The sequence below is a fragment of the Homalodisca vitripennis genome, unplaced genomic scaffold, assembly GCF_021130785.1.
Source record: "Homalodisca vitripennis isolate AUS2020 unplaced genomic scaffold, UT_GWSS_2.1 ScUCBcl_3688;HRSCAF=9369, whole genome shotgun sequence".
Lineage (NCBI taxonomy): Eukaryota > Metazoa > Arthropoda > Insecta > Hemiptera > Cicadellidae > Homalodisca > Homalodisca vitripennis.
This window is the reverse complement of record NW_025779833.1, coordinates 27,492-46,698: the sequence shown is the minus strand read 5'-3', so window position 1 is coordinate 46,698 and position 19,207 is coordinate 27,492. Positions and strand designations below refer to the sequence as shown.

The following is a 19,207-nucleotide window of genomic DNA, read 5'->3' as shown; positions in this document are numbered from 1 at the left end:
GTTTCCCTCCACTTCATGAAAACAATAACAATCGAAACCCTTCCTGATGCGGATCAATGGCGTACAGTTCCAACAACCTCACTTACCAGAAATAAACATGTAAGTACAAGAAAAGAAGCTACAGGATTAGATATTGTATCAAGAAACCCATTTGAAGTGCTCCAAGATGTATCACTAATCACTAAAGAAAAAGTGAATGTGCAGTCGTACCTAATAAGGTCAGTGCGTCAAAGAGGCAACAGACTCATGCTATAGAGAGTGCTACGTCAAAGACTATACAGTCAACCCAACAGGAAAAAAAGGCAACACACACCAGCTACAATAGAAAGTATAAGGAAAAAAAGCAGAGTTTGCTTCTATGTGCAGATTAGCCATGTACGTAATGTGACTTTTCACTTGAATAAGCACATGAAATCCTTCAATTGTGTTGGCTTTGTGAGGCCTGGGGGATTAGCTGAGCAGATTCTAAACTTCCACAACATTGATGGAGAAAAACTTGGTCCTGATGACGCTCTGATCATTGCATGTGGGTCGAATGACGTTGCACGTGATGAAGCTGATGGGGCAATCAACGTAATTGATAAAACATTAGAAAAATACAATAGCTTAAAAATAGTATTAGTAGATTTACCTAATAGGCATGATCTAAAAGAATGGTCTTGTGTAAATAAAGAAATTAGAAAATGCAATAAATCTCTAGAGGCCTTAAGCCATAAATACCCTAATGTGTCTTTTGGTGAAGATCGGCTTGGCAGATAGACATTTTCACACCTAACATGGTATGCACCTTAATAACTCCGGTAAGAACTGGCTTGCAGGGCAAATCTGTGAAGCACTGGTCAAAAGAACTGGGACTGAATCGTCTACGATCAACGGAACATACAATAGCCAAGGGTCAGCTGTGCAGTTACCATCAGAGCGAGGAGAGGGTGGCAGCGGTACATATGAAGGGGCGCTGTGCAATGAAACGGACTCCACTGCGAGAAATTTATGCACTACCGACAACCCTTTAAGCTCGGGGCAACCTGCAGCCGGGGGAGGAAGAGAAAACTTTTGTGGGAAACGACTTGTCGTCACATCAAGCTCTACCACCGTAGAAAACAAGTCTTAGTTTAGGTAAAAGTTGTGTTAATTTAAGTGTTGTCGACTCAAGCTGTAATCCTGGGAAGTTCTGGTGGAGAGATGTGGGTGAAGGTTCTACATCTTAACATACAATCAATGAGAAACAAATTGCATGAATTAGCTGTCCTTTTAGATGAAGCTGATTGTGATGTCCTTTTGGTCAATGAACATTGGTTGCTTCATGATGAGGTAACTTTGTATGTTCCAAGAGGTTATAGGTTAGCTGCAGCGTATTGTAGAGATGAGCCGTATGGAGGTTCCTCTATCGTATTTAAAGGAGCATTTCTCATTTTGAAATTATTGATATCTCACATCTCACATCTACCAGGTTTCTAGAGCTGTTTGTATATATGTAAGTAATCTTAATGTAATATTTGTTTCTCTGTATAGAACACCAGATACCAATAGCAATATTTTCTTTTAAACTATCTAGAATCCTTTTGCACTTTGTCTGTGATAAGAAGCCTAAAAGTTATATTGTTTCTTGGAGCTGATTTTTAATATTGACTTCTTAATGGATAAAGATGTAGAAACTGTAACACTTGTTAACTTATTAAAATCATTCAACTTATATCATGCAAATAGTATTCCTACAAGACAAAAACGATTAATCGATAACATTGTAACAAATATAGATAAAAATAGTTTTTTAAAAGCAGTCTATGGAATTATCAGATATCTGACCATGGCATAATTTATTTTAAGTTCTGTGTAGCGTCAATGCCTTCTCAGGTAAAAAATTATTTCTTTTAGGAAATCCAAAGAAAGTGACTTTAATTTGTTTGTCCAACACTTGTCTAAGTGTGATTGGCATGATCTTTATAAAAATTAATGACTCAAATGTTGCTTTTGAATTTTTTGTAAATAATCTTAAGACTTTATATGATTTTTTTTGTCCAAGAGTTCAGAAAACTATTAAGGTTCAAAGCCACAGAAAAGCTGTTAACTCCAAATGGTTTGATGAGACCTGTCATAAAATGAGAAATACTGTTAATACACTGAGGGATATGTTAAAAATACCTACCTATAGGAACAATGCTGCCTTAAAAAACTGTTACAACGTACAAAGGAGAATGTACAGGGGAAAAAATCAAAGATGCTAAGATAAATTGTAATGATGAATTTATTAATAATGCTAGTAATAAGTGTTTAGCGGCATGGAATGTTATAAAGTCGGAAATCAGGTAACCATTTTCAGAAGGATAATCTGCTGCCATTGATAACGCCAGAAAACAATTTAATGATCATTACATTAATATTGGTGAAGGTATATTGCTTAAGCAACAAACAATGAGTAATAGTAGTATTAGTTATGATGAGTTTCTTAAAAAAAGCCAAAAATTCACCTGTAAATTTTCTCTGGAAAAAATGTTAATGAGCAAGCAAGTTTTTGCAGTTGTTAAAAGCTTTGAAATCATCTAACTGTGAGGATATTTTTGGATTCTCAAACAAAATAATAAAATTAATTGGTTCCTTTCATAATTAAGCCTTTAACATATGTAATTAACCTTAGTTTGTCTTTCTCACATTTTCCTGATTGTCTGAAAATATCAAAAAGTATACCACTGTTTAAAAAGGGTGACAGAACATGCATAGATAATTATAGAACAATAACAATTGTATCAGTGTTTTCTAAAATTTTGGAGACTTGCGCTAAGGAACAGATTTTAGAATTTCTGGATGTAAATAAAATTTTATCATCAAGTAGCCAATTTGGTTTTAGGCCAGGGTACTCTACTGTGAAGGCACTGGATGAGGTTGTCTCTCAGATTCTGTCAGGTTTTGAGGCCCATGAATATTTGGGCATGACACTGTTGGACCTCAGCAGGGCCTTTGACAGTATTTCACATGACATCTTGTTAAATAAATTAGAATATTATGGGATCCGCAACGATCAGTTAAGTTTCTTCAGGACCTATTTGTGTGGTAGACTACATATGGTTTGTGTTGGAGATCAATATTCATCTCGAAAAGAGGTTCTTGCTGGGGTCCCACAGGGTTCTGTCCTTGGCCCCCTTCTGTTTATATTATACATGAACGATTCGCCAATCAGTCTAAGCTGTAAGACAATATTATATGCAGATGAAACATCTTTAATTGTAAAAGACAACTATTTAGCTAGCGTTTTAAGTGACACGAACAGAGTAGTTAATAAGACTAGTCTATGGTTTGAGTCAAATCTTTTAAGAATTAATGAAAGTAAGACTGAACTCATACTATTTTCATTGAGAAATTTTGAAATAGAGGATGACATTTCCAAACCAGTAAAGCTTCTTGGTGTCTCGTTAGATCACAAACTTGTTTGGGATGAACATACTAATAATTTAATATCAAAACTGTCAAGAGTGTGTTTCTTACTAAATAAATTAAAGTCCTGTGTCAGTAAGGAGTTAATGAAGACTGCATATTTTAGTTTTTTTCACTCACATTTATTGTATGCCAATATGTTATGGGGAAATAGTGTGGGTGCTGACAGAAATTTTTATATGGCAGAAAAGAGCTTTAAGAATCATGTTTGGATTAGGCTACAGGGAAAGTTGCAGAAATTACTTTACCAGCTGCAATATAATGACTGTTCCTTGCATTTTTATATTTCAGAATTTAATTTATGTCAGAGAAAATGTTACAAACTTTATTAAATTTACAAATGTACATAATTATCACACTAGACATGCCCAAAGATTTAGTTTTACCTGTTGTAAGGTTGGAAAAATATGCTAAGAGCCATAAATATCTACAGATAAAATTTTTTAAAAAGTTACCAGAAGCATGGAGACTGTCAAACATTAAAGAGTTTAAAAACAAAAGTGGCTAAATGGATGATAAGCCAAGCTTTTTATTCAGTAGAAGAATTCTTAAACTCATAGAAATTTTATTTAAATAGGATATATTTATATATTTATTTGTCCAGTTGGGCTAAGTTTTTACTGTTTGTTTTAACTTAATTAATTTGTAAAGTGGTATTCGCTGAGAACTGTATTTATGTCTATATATACTGACTTTGTCCAATCTGTAAAGATAAATGACAATAAAAATGATTCTGATTCTGAACTCAAAATGTGTTGCTGGCTATTACAGAGTGCACCTAGATGAACTAAAAATGAGTTGCTGGCCATTACAGATTAAACCTAGAGGAATTCAAAATGTGTTGCTGGCCATTACAAGGTGAACCTAGAGGAATTCAAAATGAGTTCCTGGCCATTACAGACTGAACCTAGAAGAATTCAAAATGTGTTGCTGGCCATTACAGAGTGAACCTAGAGGAACTCAAAATGTGTTGCTGGCCATTACAAGGTGAACCTAGAGGAACTCAAAATGAGTTGCTGGCCATTACAGATTAAACCTAGAGGAATTCAAAATGAGTTCCTGGCCATTACAGACTGAACCTAGAGGAATTCAAAATGTGTTGCTGGTCATTACAGAGTAAACCTAGAGGAACTCAAAATGTGTTGCTGGCTATTACAGAGTGCACCTAGATGAACTAAAAATGAGTTGCTGGCCATTACAGATCGAACGTAGAGGAATTCAAAATGAGTTGCTGGCCATTACAGACTGAACCTAGAGGAATTCAAAATGTGTTGCTGGCTATTACAGATTAAACCTAGAGGAATTCAAAATGTGTTGCTGGCCATTACAGGGTGAACCTAGAGGAACTCAAAATGTGTTGCTGGCCATTACAGAGTGCACCTAGATGAACTAAAAATGAGTTGCTGGCCATTACAGACTGAACCTAGAGGAATTCAAAATGTGTTGCTGGCTATTACAGATTAAACCTAGAGGAATTCAAAATCTGTTGCTGGCCATTACAGGGTGAACGTAGAGGAACTCAAAATGTGTTGCTGGCCATTACAAAGTGCACCTAGATGAACTAAAAATGAGTTGCTGGCTATTACAGACTGAACCTAGAGGAATTCAAAATGTGTTGCTGGCCATTACAGAGTGAACCTAGAGGAACTCAAAAGAAGGAGGGTTAATTTTTTGAGTCCTATGGACATCTGTGATTGAGATGGAAATCAATTTTGATTGAGATTTGATTTTCTTTAGCAATTTTTCAGACTTAGTTCAATTTTGTATGCGTAAATGTAGTTTTGAAAAAAGTACAAAATTTTGTAAACTCTCTGTATGTGTGGTACACAATTATCAAAATAGGGAATAAATAAAAGAGTGATTTTAATACAGGTTTAATTATTACTGTCTTGATTGATTGAACATTTAAAAATTGTGATTTAATCTAATTGTAATACTTTAAAGCTAAACAGACACTTTATTTTATTGCTTTAATTGTTGCGTTATCATGAATAAAATTCTATAAAATGCACAATTGATGATAAATTTGTTATTATAACTTCAAAAATTTCAACTTTGCTGTAGTCACCACTGTATCACAGCTAAAAGTGATTATTTTTAGAGTAGCTAACTGATCTAACAATATCAGCTGAGGGTGGTGAAACGTTAGTCTTGATTTTTTTGTTGATGCTCATCAATGGTTTCATCTTTTGTATATTATATCTACAAACATCAGTTTCTTTACTTACATGATAACTTGTAATTTGTTAATATCTTAATTTTTAAAATTGTTTTATGAAAAATTTATTAAAAATAAGAATTAATGGTTTGTTAAATTCGTGGAACTTTACAAAAATTTACACATCTTTCAAGAGAATTTGATATAACTCATTAAAAAGAAAAAGAAAAAATCCTAAGAATTATTTACTTACTTTTCCCATTATCTGTTTTAATGGATGTATAAATAAAAAATTATGACTCAAAAACCACTAATTCTACAACACTGTTCATATAAAACATTATTGTCATACTACATTTTTTTAGGATAAATAATGCCTCTCCGAGCTCGTTCCAACTTTAAAACCCCCACTGTTTGTTCATCCCTAAATAAATTACAGATTTTCATGTGTACTTACGATGCTGCTAGTTGTGTCAAGAGACTCAGCATGGGATCCTTCCTCCTGCAAATAAAAAGTACATCTTTTAGACACTCCATCACAAAGTACAGCTGATGTAGTATCAAATGTCAATGTCGTCATGCAACCCTTCAACAATCGCTTCATAGCTCAAGAGCTAATGTCACGTCAGTAATACATTCACTTTCTCTACACAGTAACCACTCTCACTTGGTGAAATGATACAAAATGTTCCTTTTTTAAGTCACTCTCTATTACTATAAAACATCACATGGAAACCACACATAGTTCCTCCCAAGAGAAGCATGACATAGTGAACTGAACCAGGCGTAACAAATGATGACAAAATGCAGTTGAACCAACACAAATGATGAAAACAGCTGACTCAAATATTCAGTCATAGATTCTTCAAACACAACACTGACCCAATAGATGTGAAGTTTAACTTGATTTTAATTTAATGAAGTTTAATTTGATTCATTTATTGCTTTATAAAGTACAAGTTCATTGACAAAGTCTTTACTTCTATAGCTGATATCCAAGTTTAAAATAAGATGATATAAGTACAAATTAACAATATCCTATATTATAATAACACATTTATGTTGTCACATATTAATTGATCACTACAGAATAGTACATGTTTTTAAAGCGCAACATGTTTTGTACAGTATAAACCACAACAATAATAATATCAATACAATTGGAGAGACATACATTGATTAATGTAACTTAAAATGTAATGGTAATTAAAATTAAACAGATTTTATAGAAAACAATAATATATTTTAATTAATCCTTTTACACCTTTAATTTGAATTCTGTCTACCCATACAACAGTTATTGGCATTTCAGTCTACTAGAGCTTTGTATTGTACACATGTATGGACAGATGAGCAGACAGACACACCCAGTGGATAAACGTATGCACATCAAATCCACTTACTGACTGTGTTTAACTCACTGGCTTTAAGTCATACACTTACATGTTAAATGTAATAAATAACAATCGAGACTCTAGCTTAACACCCGAAAATAAATATTACTCGTTTAATTCACAAGAATAATACAAAAATGTAGCACTCAGTTAAAGCGTTATTATAAATTAATTAATGTAATAAAGAAACAGACAGTTACACTCCTACATTTGTGCTGTAAAAACACAGACATACAGACCTACATAGATACACTCAATCTATGCATAAGGAACAACCGTATGAAAAATCATATGTTTCCACAAATTTGGCCATAAACACAGAACAGACGGACAAAATACCAATCAATTTATTAGAGGAACACAGTGAATTCGACAGCTGGTATTTTTAAATTCAGTAATGTGTAACACAGTTTACATTGTCCCAATTTCATTGTTCTTGATAAATTCATTAACCCCTTAATTCAAAGTGATGCTTATTTCAAATGTGTACTCTCCCCTGGCTGGGTTTTTTGGTCCCAAATGAACTAGCTAATTTAAAAATTCATAATGTTTTAACTTATGATAGAGGCTTTATATAGTTATAAAATTGTCCTAAAGTTATAAAACTCTGTATTTACAGAAAATTTGTTGATATTATCTCCATTTTTACTGGAATAAAAGCATGTGCCAGTAAAATTTGTTTAATAATCAATTACAAGAAATTCCTGCACTATATTATTCATATTCTCATCAGGTGAAGACACTCATGAAGTTGAAGTTTAATTCACCAAATATTCATTACGTGACTAATTCAATAAAATTTATAGCATTTCAAAACCAATTACTAAACAGTCGTTATCAAAATTTAAGAATGTTGGTTTAGGTAGCTCTTGGATAATCCATTCTATAAATTGAATTAATAGTTTGATCTTAAAAATATTGCACTTAAAGCTTTGTGATACACTTGTTTTGTATTTGTTTATTATTTAAATAAAATGTTAGCTACATAAATATTAATACAGAATTTTACGGTGATACAGACCTTGTTTATCATTTCAACTGATCTAAAAGACAATTAAAGAATTTTATTTGTTTATTTATGAGTAACTGCAACACTATTTAATAACAACCAACTAATTATACAATTGAAATGTTTTAATAAATCGAACTGTAAAATATTCATTAATTATTTACCATATTAGCTAAAAGTATATGAAACATTACAAAATGTAAAGTTAGTTAATAACTCCTTGGTAAGCAAAGCTCACATTGACTTTTGAAACATTTTTTGAAATGTCAAATGCAGTAACTAACAATTTGTGATTTAATTAGAACTGCAATTTTCTTATATTACTTTAAATAAAACATTGTGATGTCATTCAGTGTTCAAGTCCGTACTTGATGAATAAACTTGTTTGATTGATTGAAGACATTTCTTGAATTAGTTATTATACTAAGAGCTGATTTCTCTCAAAAAATTCTATAAAAAAGTAAAGTAAAAAAACAATTTTTACATTAAAACTTTAAGTTCACAAAGAAATTAAATAATTAATTAAATCTCAAATAACTACATTGATAAAATCAGCTAAACTAAGCATACATATTTTAATTAATAAATAAAAACAATGAATTTTACATTGAAGCACTCTAGATAAGTGATTATCGTAGCATTATAAATGTAAGAGGTAATCTCAATAATTACCAAGAATCAATGAATTAATAATAAAGCAACAAGCAATCTCACACTGTGAGAACATGTTGCCGGTGAACATGTACATTTCAAACAAGAGTGAACAATTTTATAAGATAATTCGCCCGATATCCCTGCTTCTCAAGTTTTTGGAATTCTTCCCTTTCCAAAATCCGAGCAGCAATAATGGACTGGACCTGAGCTATGATAAATTTAATGGCTACATCCACTTAACCGCTACTGTTCTGATATACACAGTTCCATCAATTTACATCATTGTCAATGGTGAAAACTACTACATTTTACTGAGTGTGGCAACGTTAGCGCTGATCATCACAGTTTGGATTCTCGCCTGCTTCCGGACGGATGAGATCCTGCTGGAGATCATACACTGTTTTGAAAAACACGATGAACTGTATATCAAATCTAAACTCACCGCAAACTGCAACCGATTTAAGTACAGAGGATTTGTACTCTTCATTTTCATATTAATTTGGATTATTTTCAACATCAACACAATAGAATACCTGAAGGATTACAAGAACATTGTGTTTAACAAAACGATAATGGTAGTATGGATGCATTTCATCCAGAACGCTGCGTGGCTAGCAATGTTCGGTGGATTTTACGTTGCTCTATCCTGGGAACTGTCCATCCGCTTTCAAGAACTCCAACAAAGCATCTCAACAGACTTGACGGTGGCAAAGATAGAGGAGTTAAGATTAATGCACGGCCGGCTGAAGGACATCAACGACAAGATCAACTCGTGTTTCGGCTTCAGACTCAGCCTTTTCTATCTCCACTTCCTGCACGGGTTTCTGTACCAGGTCTACACGGTTGTCGTGGCAACACATACCATCACTGTAGCAGTGCTCCTTGCTCAGCTGAAAATATTTACAGTGCTCTATCTTGTCTGCTACAGCTCAGAGTTGGCTGTTATTCAGGTATGTAGGGGGCAGAGGGGGGGGAGAGAAAGCAAACAAAGGTCTTTCAATAATATATAGTGAACCCTGCTTAAGTAGCCATGTGCAGCCAATTCCTAGTTACCTGAATATAACACAATTCCTTCATTCATTTGCATATGCTATACATTGTTTTTTTTATTAGAGTTTTAAATAGATTTTGTTTTAGATCACCTTTTATTTCATACATTACAAAATACTGGCTGCAAAATTTCTTGAACCTTTTTGATAAAAAAGCAAAACCGAAGAACTAAAATTCAAAAAAACTTAAAAGGTATAAAATTTAATTGCTGTATTTAAAGAGTAATAATGTTATTATAATTATTGTTATACCTATAAAAGCTTACATTAGGGAAATTCTTTATTATTTAGAATTATACACTAAGATTAAACATGCACTAAAGGGACAAGATCACTTCAAGTATTGAGGTGGTTGGCCCAAGATAAAAATCCCCCAAATGTATCATGCATAGGAAGTACAGAGAGGCATTAATGAAAAAAAGGCTAAAAACCTATTTTTATTTCCATGCTTAAGAAAGCAAAGAGAGAAAGAGAGTATGGTTCTCGCACTGAATTAAAAGTATTAAGTTCAAAGATCATTTGATATGTGGTACTTTGAAATCGTAACACATCATTATCTTTTTTTTGGTTTGTTGTTGGCATTCTTTCCTGAGAAATAATGTATGTGTATAGAGTATTATAATACAAATGAGTGGTTATGTTTTTTGTTCATTTCTTATTTCATTTGTCGTAAATAAACAATATTATTGGTGAATTGCTGAAATCAGTGAAAGCTTGCTTTGAAAATTAAATCTAATACTTCAGATTTTACAGAAATAAACCAAGGTGGTTTGTAGGCCTCCAACATCAATTCCTCCATGTCAACAGTTCACATCAATAGGGGAATGGAACTCTTCCTATCTTCATTTGGAACAACACTTCACTGCAGTCTGAAGTCAAAACCCTGCTTTTTTGTCATGAGTTGGTTCTGAGATGTTCAATTCACTGAAGCTGTTTGGTGTTCGTGATGTGGGCAATCAATGATCAGAAGACGTAGCACTTTAGTTAAAAATTAATAAAAAGTAAATACACAGAGCACTTTGAACTAAATAGGCCCAAAACAGTAACTTTCTATCAGTCTTGTATGTTATGGATTTTATAAGTACTTTACAATGAACAGCTTATTTAGAAAGTGAAGAACGTACACCAGTGCTACCAGGTGTTCAATGACATTAACACTGTCCTATTTCAATCCAATCTGGAGCGGTTCAATATCTCAATGACAGCAAAGTCTCATTCCAGGTCTCGTTTCAGTACCAGAATCCACTGTATCGGCTGCCATTTGTTGCAATGTTCATGTTGTTATGACTGTTACAGTGGAACGTTACACTTTATCATTGTTGCTGTTCCCTAACTGTTCCAATCGCAGTACATAGCAGAGAGTGAGTTCCAGTTTCATGCTTCAGCAAAGTCCACTAGTATTTTCTGAAGGTGTTTGAATTGGGAAGGAACAATACAAGTAAAAACAAATTTCTAAAGCACATCTCTAAGGCATAATTGGAGCCATTGTTTGTGGGGTGTGATAGCCTTTGGGGTGAGTGTTGTGAAGGAAGAGTTGTCATCAAATAAGAAAAGTACTTTAACCCTCTATGCCAGGTCTCCAGTCTGGGCCACTCTCTTTTCATTGGTGGACCACCTCTATCATCAAGGGGTGATTCCACCACTTTAGAGCTTGTTTTACTTTGTTCCTGTTACACTTTGAAGTTTTTACTAGACTAAAGAATTGTAATTATGCAAAGATTTAATATCAGCAAATGACACAAAGTTCTTTAATAGGAAAATATATATATATTAAATACTCTAATATAGGAATAGATCACAATTATTTATTCTATAATATTTGTTTCAGAACAGAAAACTTCTGCAGCATCTACAGTCTATATCAAGAATTGAAATGACGTCAGCTGTTAAATTTCAGGTTCTTGATTTACTTACTTATAACTATCATTTTTTGTTTTATACTTGCACTAATTTAAAAAAAAAAGTAATTGAATTGTGTTTTAAAGTAATTTACTGATTAATATTCCCTTCCATTTTTATTCGATTATTGCAATGGTGTTTGCTTATAACCTATCTAAACTGGACACCTTCAAGATACCTGCATTAGGCCTAACTGAGAATTGGAAGGAGATAAGTCCTATTCAACCAGAACCTTCCAGCTTCAGCGAGGTCGCAAAGGAAAAGATGATATACATATCATATGTATATATATATATATTGATCAGGAAACTTGCAAAAGGCGTAGCTGAGAATTGGAAGGAGCTGCTTCCTATTCAACCAGAACCTTCCAGCTTCAGCGAGGTTGCAAAGGAAAAGATGATATACATATCATATGTATATATATATTGATCAGGAAACTTGCAAAAGGCGTAGCTGAGAATTGGAAGGAGCTGCTTCCTATTCAACTGGGACCTTCCAGCTTCAGAGGGGATAACAAAAGATCAGATGAATAATCTATATTATTGAATATGTTTAAGAAACCTGCCTAAGTAAACCTTGGTACCCAAACGGAAACATGTTACAAGTACCTTCTGGTTTCAGGTCCAATAGTTATGGGAACCTCCAAGACCATTGCATACAATTTAGGGTATTATTATGTAATGTTTCTATCTATTGACTCTAATAAGCACATGACTAATACTAAGTCCAAGATATGTGCAATGTGAAGAGGAAAATGGTAGTAGCTCCTTCCGTTACTTCATCACAACAGGGAGGGAAGAGTTACAAGACACCAGTGCCTACCCCTAGCACACTAGAGGTCATCCTTGAGGTATAAGAGGAAAAATAAATTTGATTTGCTCCTGTATAATTTATCCTTGTAACTTTCTGTGATACTTTTATTTTAGTTGAAATTAATATTATAGTTGAATTTGTGGTTTTCTGTCTCTTGAATTTGTAGCATGGTAGGTGTAGGCTTACCCATCAACAAGTTAAATTCATTACAGCGATTTTTAGCCGACCTCTTCTCTATTGGTTACAAATAGTCTTGGCCTACTTCACTTAATATACTGGTCCCCTCAGTTAAAAAAATGTAAATGGTTTGAAAATTTACAATAATAAAATTCACAGTTATAGTTTTTGCTAATGAAAGAGTTAAATATATTTTTAAATCATTTAAATGTATAAATTGTTTATGTAATTTCATAGAAATTTCTGTTTTAATCACCCTCTAAGAGTTTCTAGGCAACTTATGCATGAGCATGATCTTTTTAAATCCAAGTCAGTCCAGACAGTGACAATGTAAAAGGCCTAAAAAAGATTGTTCTGTTGTCTTATAAATTGACAATATACATTTTAATAATAATAATATTTATTGTCATATTAAGTTTTTGCACTCATCGACAAAGTCAATTTACAGCCAGTAGCCAAGTCAATAAATAAATACATGTTTACATACTAAAATATAAGTCATATGTAAACACATCCATGAAATATAAACAATTATCCTTAGTTAGCTTTAGATATATATTATAAATTAATATGGATACAGCAAAAAATTCATCTACAGAATAAAAAGGATTGTTTATAAGCCAATTATAAACTTTATTGCAAAACACTTTTTTAGGGTATATTTTATTAACCCTCAAAGTGCTACTATCGCACTGTGCGATATGTTCGTTTTTTTCATATCACGGACGAACGGTTCGCTCAATAACGACGTGGTTTGTTAAGGCTACATGTAGGAATAAATTCCCTATCTGGTAACGTAATTAGAACTATGTAATTCAGAAGGTTGCGAGAAGAGTAAGAAGAATAGTCAGCTGATTTGATGCGTGTTTGTCTGTTACGGTCATCTCGCGGCCGACGCTCTGTGACCGTGACGTTGTTGTTTTGCTTCGTTCTTTTGATTTGTAAGTGACTTTATATTATTGTTTATTGAGTTATTATTTGTGCTATGAGTGAACTTAGTAATTCAAGTGCCATTAGGCGCTGTTTTGATGACGATTTGAGTGAAAATGATAGCGATGAAAGTCAAAATACAGGTGACATCGAAACCGACATTGAAGATGTACCAAGTGATGCCTCGCATGTTTCATCAGGGAGTGGTGATGATTATAACCCGGCTTTAGACACTAATAATTACAGTGACTCTGACAATGAAAATCCAGCCTCTACTACTTCAAATGTGACACTTCCCAGACATAGGCCTACTCAGCCACCAACAAATGATTCAGATTCTGACAATGAGCCTAGGCCTACTCCACCACAATCACCTGCAGGTAATATGCCTAATCCACCAAATGGAAATTGGCTACGCACCTATCCAACTGAATCACCTATTGATATAGATTCAGATTTTGTACCTAGGCATACTGGACCAAAGAATTTACCCACCCAGAAATAGCCTACCTCTCCAGTATTTATTTTTATTTTTTACTGATATAATTTGGAACCTCTTGGTAAAGGGAGACTAATGATTATGCCAATGCTAAGTTAAGGAAAAAAAGAAATTCTGGTACCAGAGAACCACTAAAAAATGTTGGAGAAAAATATTTGACAACTTCACTGACATGGCTCTACTCAATGCGTACATTCTATACGCACGGAACACACCGAAAATCCTTTGTCTAGGCACAGCTTCACTGTCAACATTATTGAGTCACTTGTTGAGGAAAAATCAACACCAGCAAGTACAAAATGACCCTCCTCAACAAATACATCCAGGACCAGCTGGAGATGGGGAGCACAATTTGGTGCGACTCCCTGGCGTCAAACTTCGTGTGTGCGTAGTATGCTCTACCTCTCAAAAACAAACCCGCAGTCGGTACTGGTGTCCCGGGTGTCTCTGTGGAGTTCACCCTGGTTGTTACAATCAATTGCAACACTTTGTGAGGCCTGTAGGGGGAGGAAGAAGAAAGAGAGAGCAGCACCCCCACCAGAGGGTGACTCTTTTTTGTCTAATGAAATAAATATGTGTATAAGCCATTTTTCTGTATTTTTAATAGTTTATATCTGTCATTTTTCTTACGTTTACTCATATCAGTAACTAAATATGTGTTTATTTTGACCCAATAATCACTATTCAACTACTTACTGACACTTGTTGATGTGGTAAACATTTTAATAAAATTTTGGGCAAAAAAACATTCTTTTGTTTTTTACCAATTAGTATTGTGATATGTTGTGCAAAAGGTTATGAAGTGATATGTTTCTTAAGCAGCATTAAATTTGGGAACATTTTGTATATATTTAGAATTAGGACTACTAAATTTTTGAAAACAACTATACGTCAAGAATTTTTGAAAAATAAAAATATAAAAAACTACACAACCGGTTAACAGGACCAGATGTTTTTATGATAAAAAGGTAAGTATTTTGATTTTTACTTGATATTATAGAACATATTGTTGTGAAAAAAATCATATGTAATACATGCAATTTGAACATATATTTGTATATAAAAAGTTTTTTTTTAAAAAGGGACATGTCGTATGCTTGAAAATGGCCTAGCACTTTGAAGTGGTTTAGTCATCACTTGGAGGATTAAATTACGTAATTTGTTGTAAACTTTTAGTAAAACAACCTGGTGACTATTAATGGTTTTATTTGTCTGCAGAAATTGATTATAGTAAGCCTACTTGCCTTACTCCTAGTATTGTAGCTATGATCAGCATACTTAATATTGTTAGGGTATTGAAAAGTATACAAAACTAAGTCATATATGTATAAGTTGAAAATAGTTTGAATTTTTAAGTGTATAAATAAAGGCTTACAATGTTCCAAAAAAACTAACACCACAATATGATCCTGATTGCTTTTTTTTTTTTGTAAAATTAATATTTCATCTATCCTGCTGCAGTTTCCATAAAATATTAAAACCATATCTAAAAATTGATTGGAAATAAGAAAAATAAGCGGATCTAATATAATTTGTTTCAATACAATTATTAAGCTTTTTAATTAGAAAAATAACCCTAATAATTTTGAGCTAATGTAATCAATACGAGAACCCCATGTTAAATTTTTATCAAAACAAACTTCTAGAAAATTTACTTGATTTGAATATTTATCTAAATTATTATCAAAACCAATAGCTCTTAAAGTAAAAATTATGTTTTGGGTTTTATCTTCATTTAAAATAAAACCGTTTGCTTTAAACCAATCCGATGCCTTATCCAGAGCACTTTGTGCCAAGATATTAAGCTCATCAATGTTTGAATTAATGTTGAGGAAAGTGGTATCATCTGCATACAATTGATTTACAGTCAATAAAAGCTGGAAGGTCATTTATACTAATTAAAAAGAGAAGAGGACCTAAAAACCGATCCCTGGGGGACACCATATTTTATTGTAACTACCTGTGACCAATCACTATTCATTAGAACCTTCTGCTTCCGCTCAAAAACATAAGATTTAAAAAATTCAAGTTGCAAATTTTGAACACCATAGTATTTAAGTTTTAACAATAATTCCGAGTGATTTACACAATCCAAAGGCTTTGCTCAGGTCACAAGAGTAGCCTGAGCATAAACCTTATTTTCAAATGCTAGTAGCACTTCGTGCACCAGCTTATCTATTGCATCTACTGTGGATTTACCTTTTCTAAATCCAAATTGAGAAATACTTAAAAGATTATTTTTCTCAACTATTTTTACTGTACTATTCAATTTTACAGATGGAACTGTTCATACTGGAGGCAGAAACTACTTCATTCAGTATTTCAGCTTGGGGCTTGTTTAAAGTTGACAGAGAAACATATGCAACGGTAAGTCAAACTTGCGTTAGATCAGTAATTTAAATTACTACTGAGTTTTTGCTTTACACATCAGGAATTATTTTGAGTTTGAGTTCATTTCTGTAGATATATTTTATGAATCAATAAGAAAAAGAAATTCAATAATATATTTATTAATAGCCTAATGAATTATATCTTTACTAAAAAAAAAACAATATCTGCAAAAACAAGACCTGCACTTAACTCTTTGATGATCATGCTACTGTTCTTTTAAACTCACATTTAAATACTTGTTGCTACTTTGATGATATCTCAAATTTTAATGTATTGTACTAAAACACATCTTATGGTCACATGTAGACAAAATTTATTTATATTGGTGAACATTTTAATTTCTATTTTCAGTGTGACATTTATTTTAGAATCTCTGCCTTTGAAAAAGTATTTTTTTGTAAAAACTTCTTCTTGAAAACTCCACACAACCATAACAAATTTAATTGGTGCAAATTTATTATCACATACTAAGTTCCCATCAAAATGTATCAGATAAATATGTTTCTATAAACAATTTTTTTCCTGGGCCTTAAAAAACTTGATTATTTTGTCGATATATTGCTGTCCATAAAGAGATCAAATGGCTCAAACCATTCCCATAAAAAAATTTCTCAATCATTTGGACCTTAAACCAAAATATTGATGATAGAAAAAACATACTTGAAAATGGCAAAATGCAATGTCTAATATATTATGGGTTCAAGTTGTCTATGTTGGCATTATTTAATTCATTATATTTTTAATCCATTACAAATTTAATTCCGTTAGGTAATTACCAGAAATGTTGTAATATTTTTTAAACAGTAAGTTAAATTAATGTCTGTAAATATGCTTTATCTTTAACTATCTAGACATAGAATAATTGGTTGACTTATTTCAGGTGTTCGTGGTGGTAGTCACTTATGTGATAACAGTTCTGCAGATATCGCCAGAATACAACGAGTACCTTCTGCAGAAACGTCATTGAACTCAGCTGTAAAGATATAATAGGACGTAGTTTATGAATTAAGTTAAGTTAGGGCAACTTAAGTAAGGACTACGGGCTCGGAAGATGGTAATTTCAGACCACCGCCTACAATAGGACAGATGAACAGATTCCAAACACAGGATTACCCAAACGGTCAACTACCCAAGAGAGAACCACTCTTATTTCTTAACATTAGGTATCTTGGACACAATGCAGAAGTTCGCCACACCACTTGGCATAACAAGTTTCTCTGAGGTTGCATGCGAAATTTCAAATCCATAGCTCATTTCATTCTCTAGATGTCCAGCAGATAAGACAGACAGACAGTTATAAAAAAAAAGAATATGACATGTAAAAGAAGCAATCATTCTTGTAGAAATGAAGTATCAAACAAAATTTAAAGTCTACATGAACAATCTTTCTTAACATATATTGCCTCAAGATACATTCAGACTTTTTTTCATTAAATTGGGTTTTATGCCAGGGTTTAAATAATAAAAGTCTACACACCAAATCACTATAACATGATGTTGTATAAGTTGGGATATTTAGACTACATGTGTTAATATGTCACATGTTTGAATCTCTTATGGATGTATTAAGTTTGTTTATAAATTGATTTATTCTGCTATTTTCTTGTCATCACGGTTACCCATAAGACTAATGTAAAAATATTTTGCTAACGCTCAGCCAAATCCCATGGAGTAATATGCACCATCATTAAACTCAGTGCTTCTCATATAAAAATAAAGCTTCATGCACAATGTCAAGTCTATAGGTTACTTTGTTCACGAGATATCGTGTTGACAGAGAGACAAGCAGACACAATTTTCTGCTTCTTGACCCATTGGAAGTGGAACAATTCAATTAAAAATGTGGAGATTTTCTATAAACTTATTTTAAATTCAATTGTAGTAGGTAAAGATAAACTAAGCTACGGGAGGAGGCTAGAATATGCTCTAATTTCTAGAAAGCTAGTGATTATTAATTAATTTAAACCAGCATTATTAGTATTAAACATTGCATATTGATATACAATTTCATTCATTAACCTCAGTTTTAACATCTAAAGTCTTCAGCATCTGGCCAGCCCAGCTGGTTATTGATTATTCTTGTTATTGTAAGAACTTTCCATGCTTGCTAGCAATAATTTCTGTACAACAAGGACTATAGCCAGTCTGATATGTATCGCAGTCTCATATACACTTTGTAACCGGGTCAGAATCAAATGTTCAAAGTCAATTGTCAAAGTCCATAGGATGTCTCTGACTTAAGTCCCTACTTTTTTTGTAGTGTTCACATAATCAAAAACTGCTGATAATTTACCATAAACCACTGGTGATGATTGTGAGTAGTAACTAAATATTTAATTTCAAATTAAAGAACAATAAGACCTTTAAAATTAATTAGAGAAATTTAATACTCTAGAAACCTCAAGAGCAAATTGATTAAATAGTATTATTTGTACTTTAATTTACTGGTTATAACAATTACATGTATTTATTTCTTACCACTTTCACTGCCAACAACGTCATTTGATGTCGCCCATGGAATTCTATAAACTGCTGATGTCTTTTAACAGTGCCAACTTTTACAGTAATAAAAATGCATTTAAACGTATTTGGACTTCAGCATTGATAGTTATTCACTAATTCCATGTTTTATTTTTATTTCTTACTCTTAGGATTATGCTTTATGAAATACTTTTGGCAGTCATCTGGAAAGTATCGGAAAAAGTGGTTTGTTTACGAACTCATCGTGTCGCATCGGCTGTTTGTTGCCGTTTTGCTAAATCATTGTCTGCATTGTTATTGTTTTGCTTGCTATTACATTAGTTT

At 32.8% G+C, this 19,207-nt stretch overlaps 1 protein-coding gene across 2 annotated transcripts in view; it reads right to left on the bottom strand.

The window, feature by feature from the left end:
* The window catches only part of LOC124372651 (rab GTPase-binding effector protein 1-like), a gene marked incomplete at both ends in the record, with an annotated part of 59,906 nt that overhangs the window by 21,074 nt on the left and 19,625 nt on the right, over positions 1-19,207 (bottom strand). For both annotated transcript variants that reach the window (XM_046831054.1, XM_046831055.1), the window contains 1 exon segment: positions 6,045-6,089. In XM_046831054.1, the coding sequence (XP_046687010.1) occupies positions 6,045-6,089 (45 nt within the window).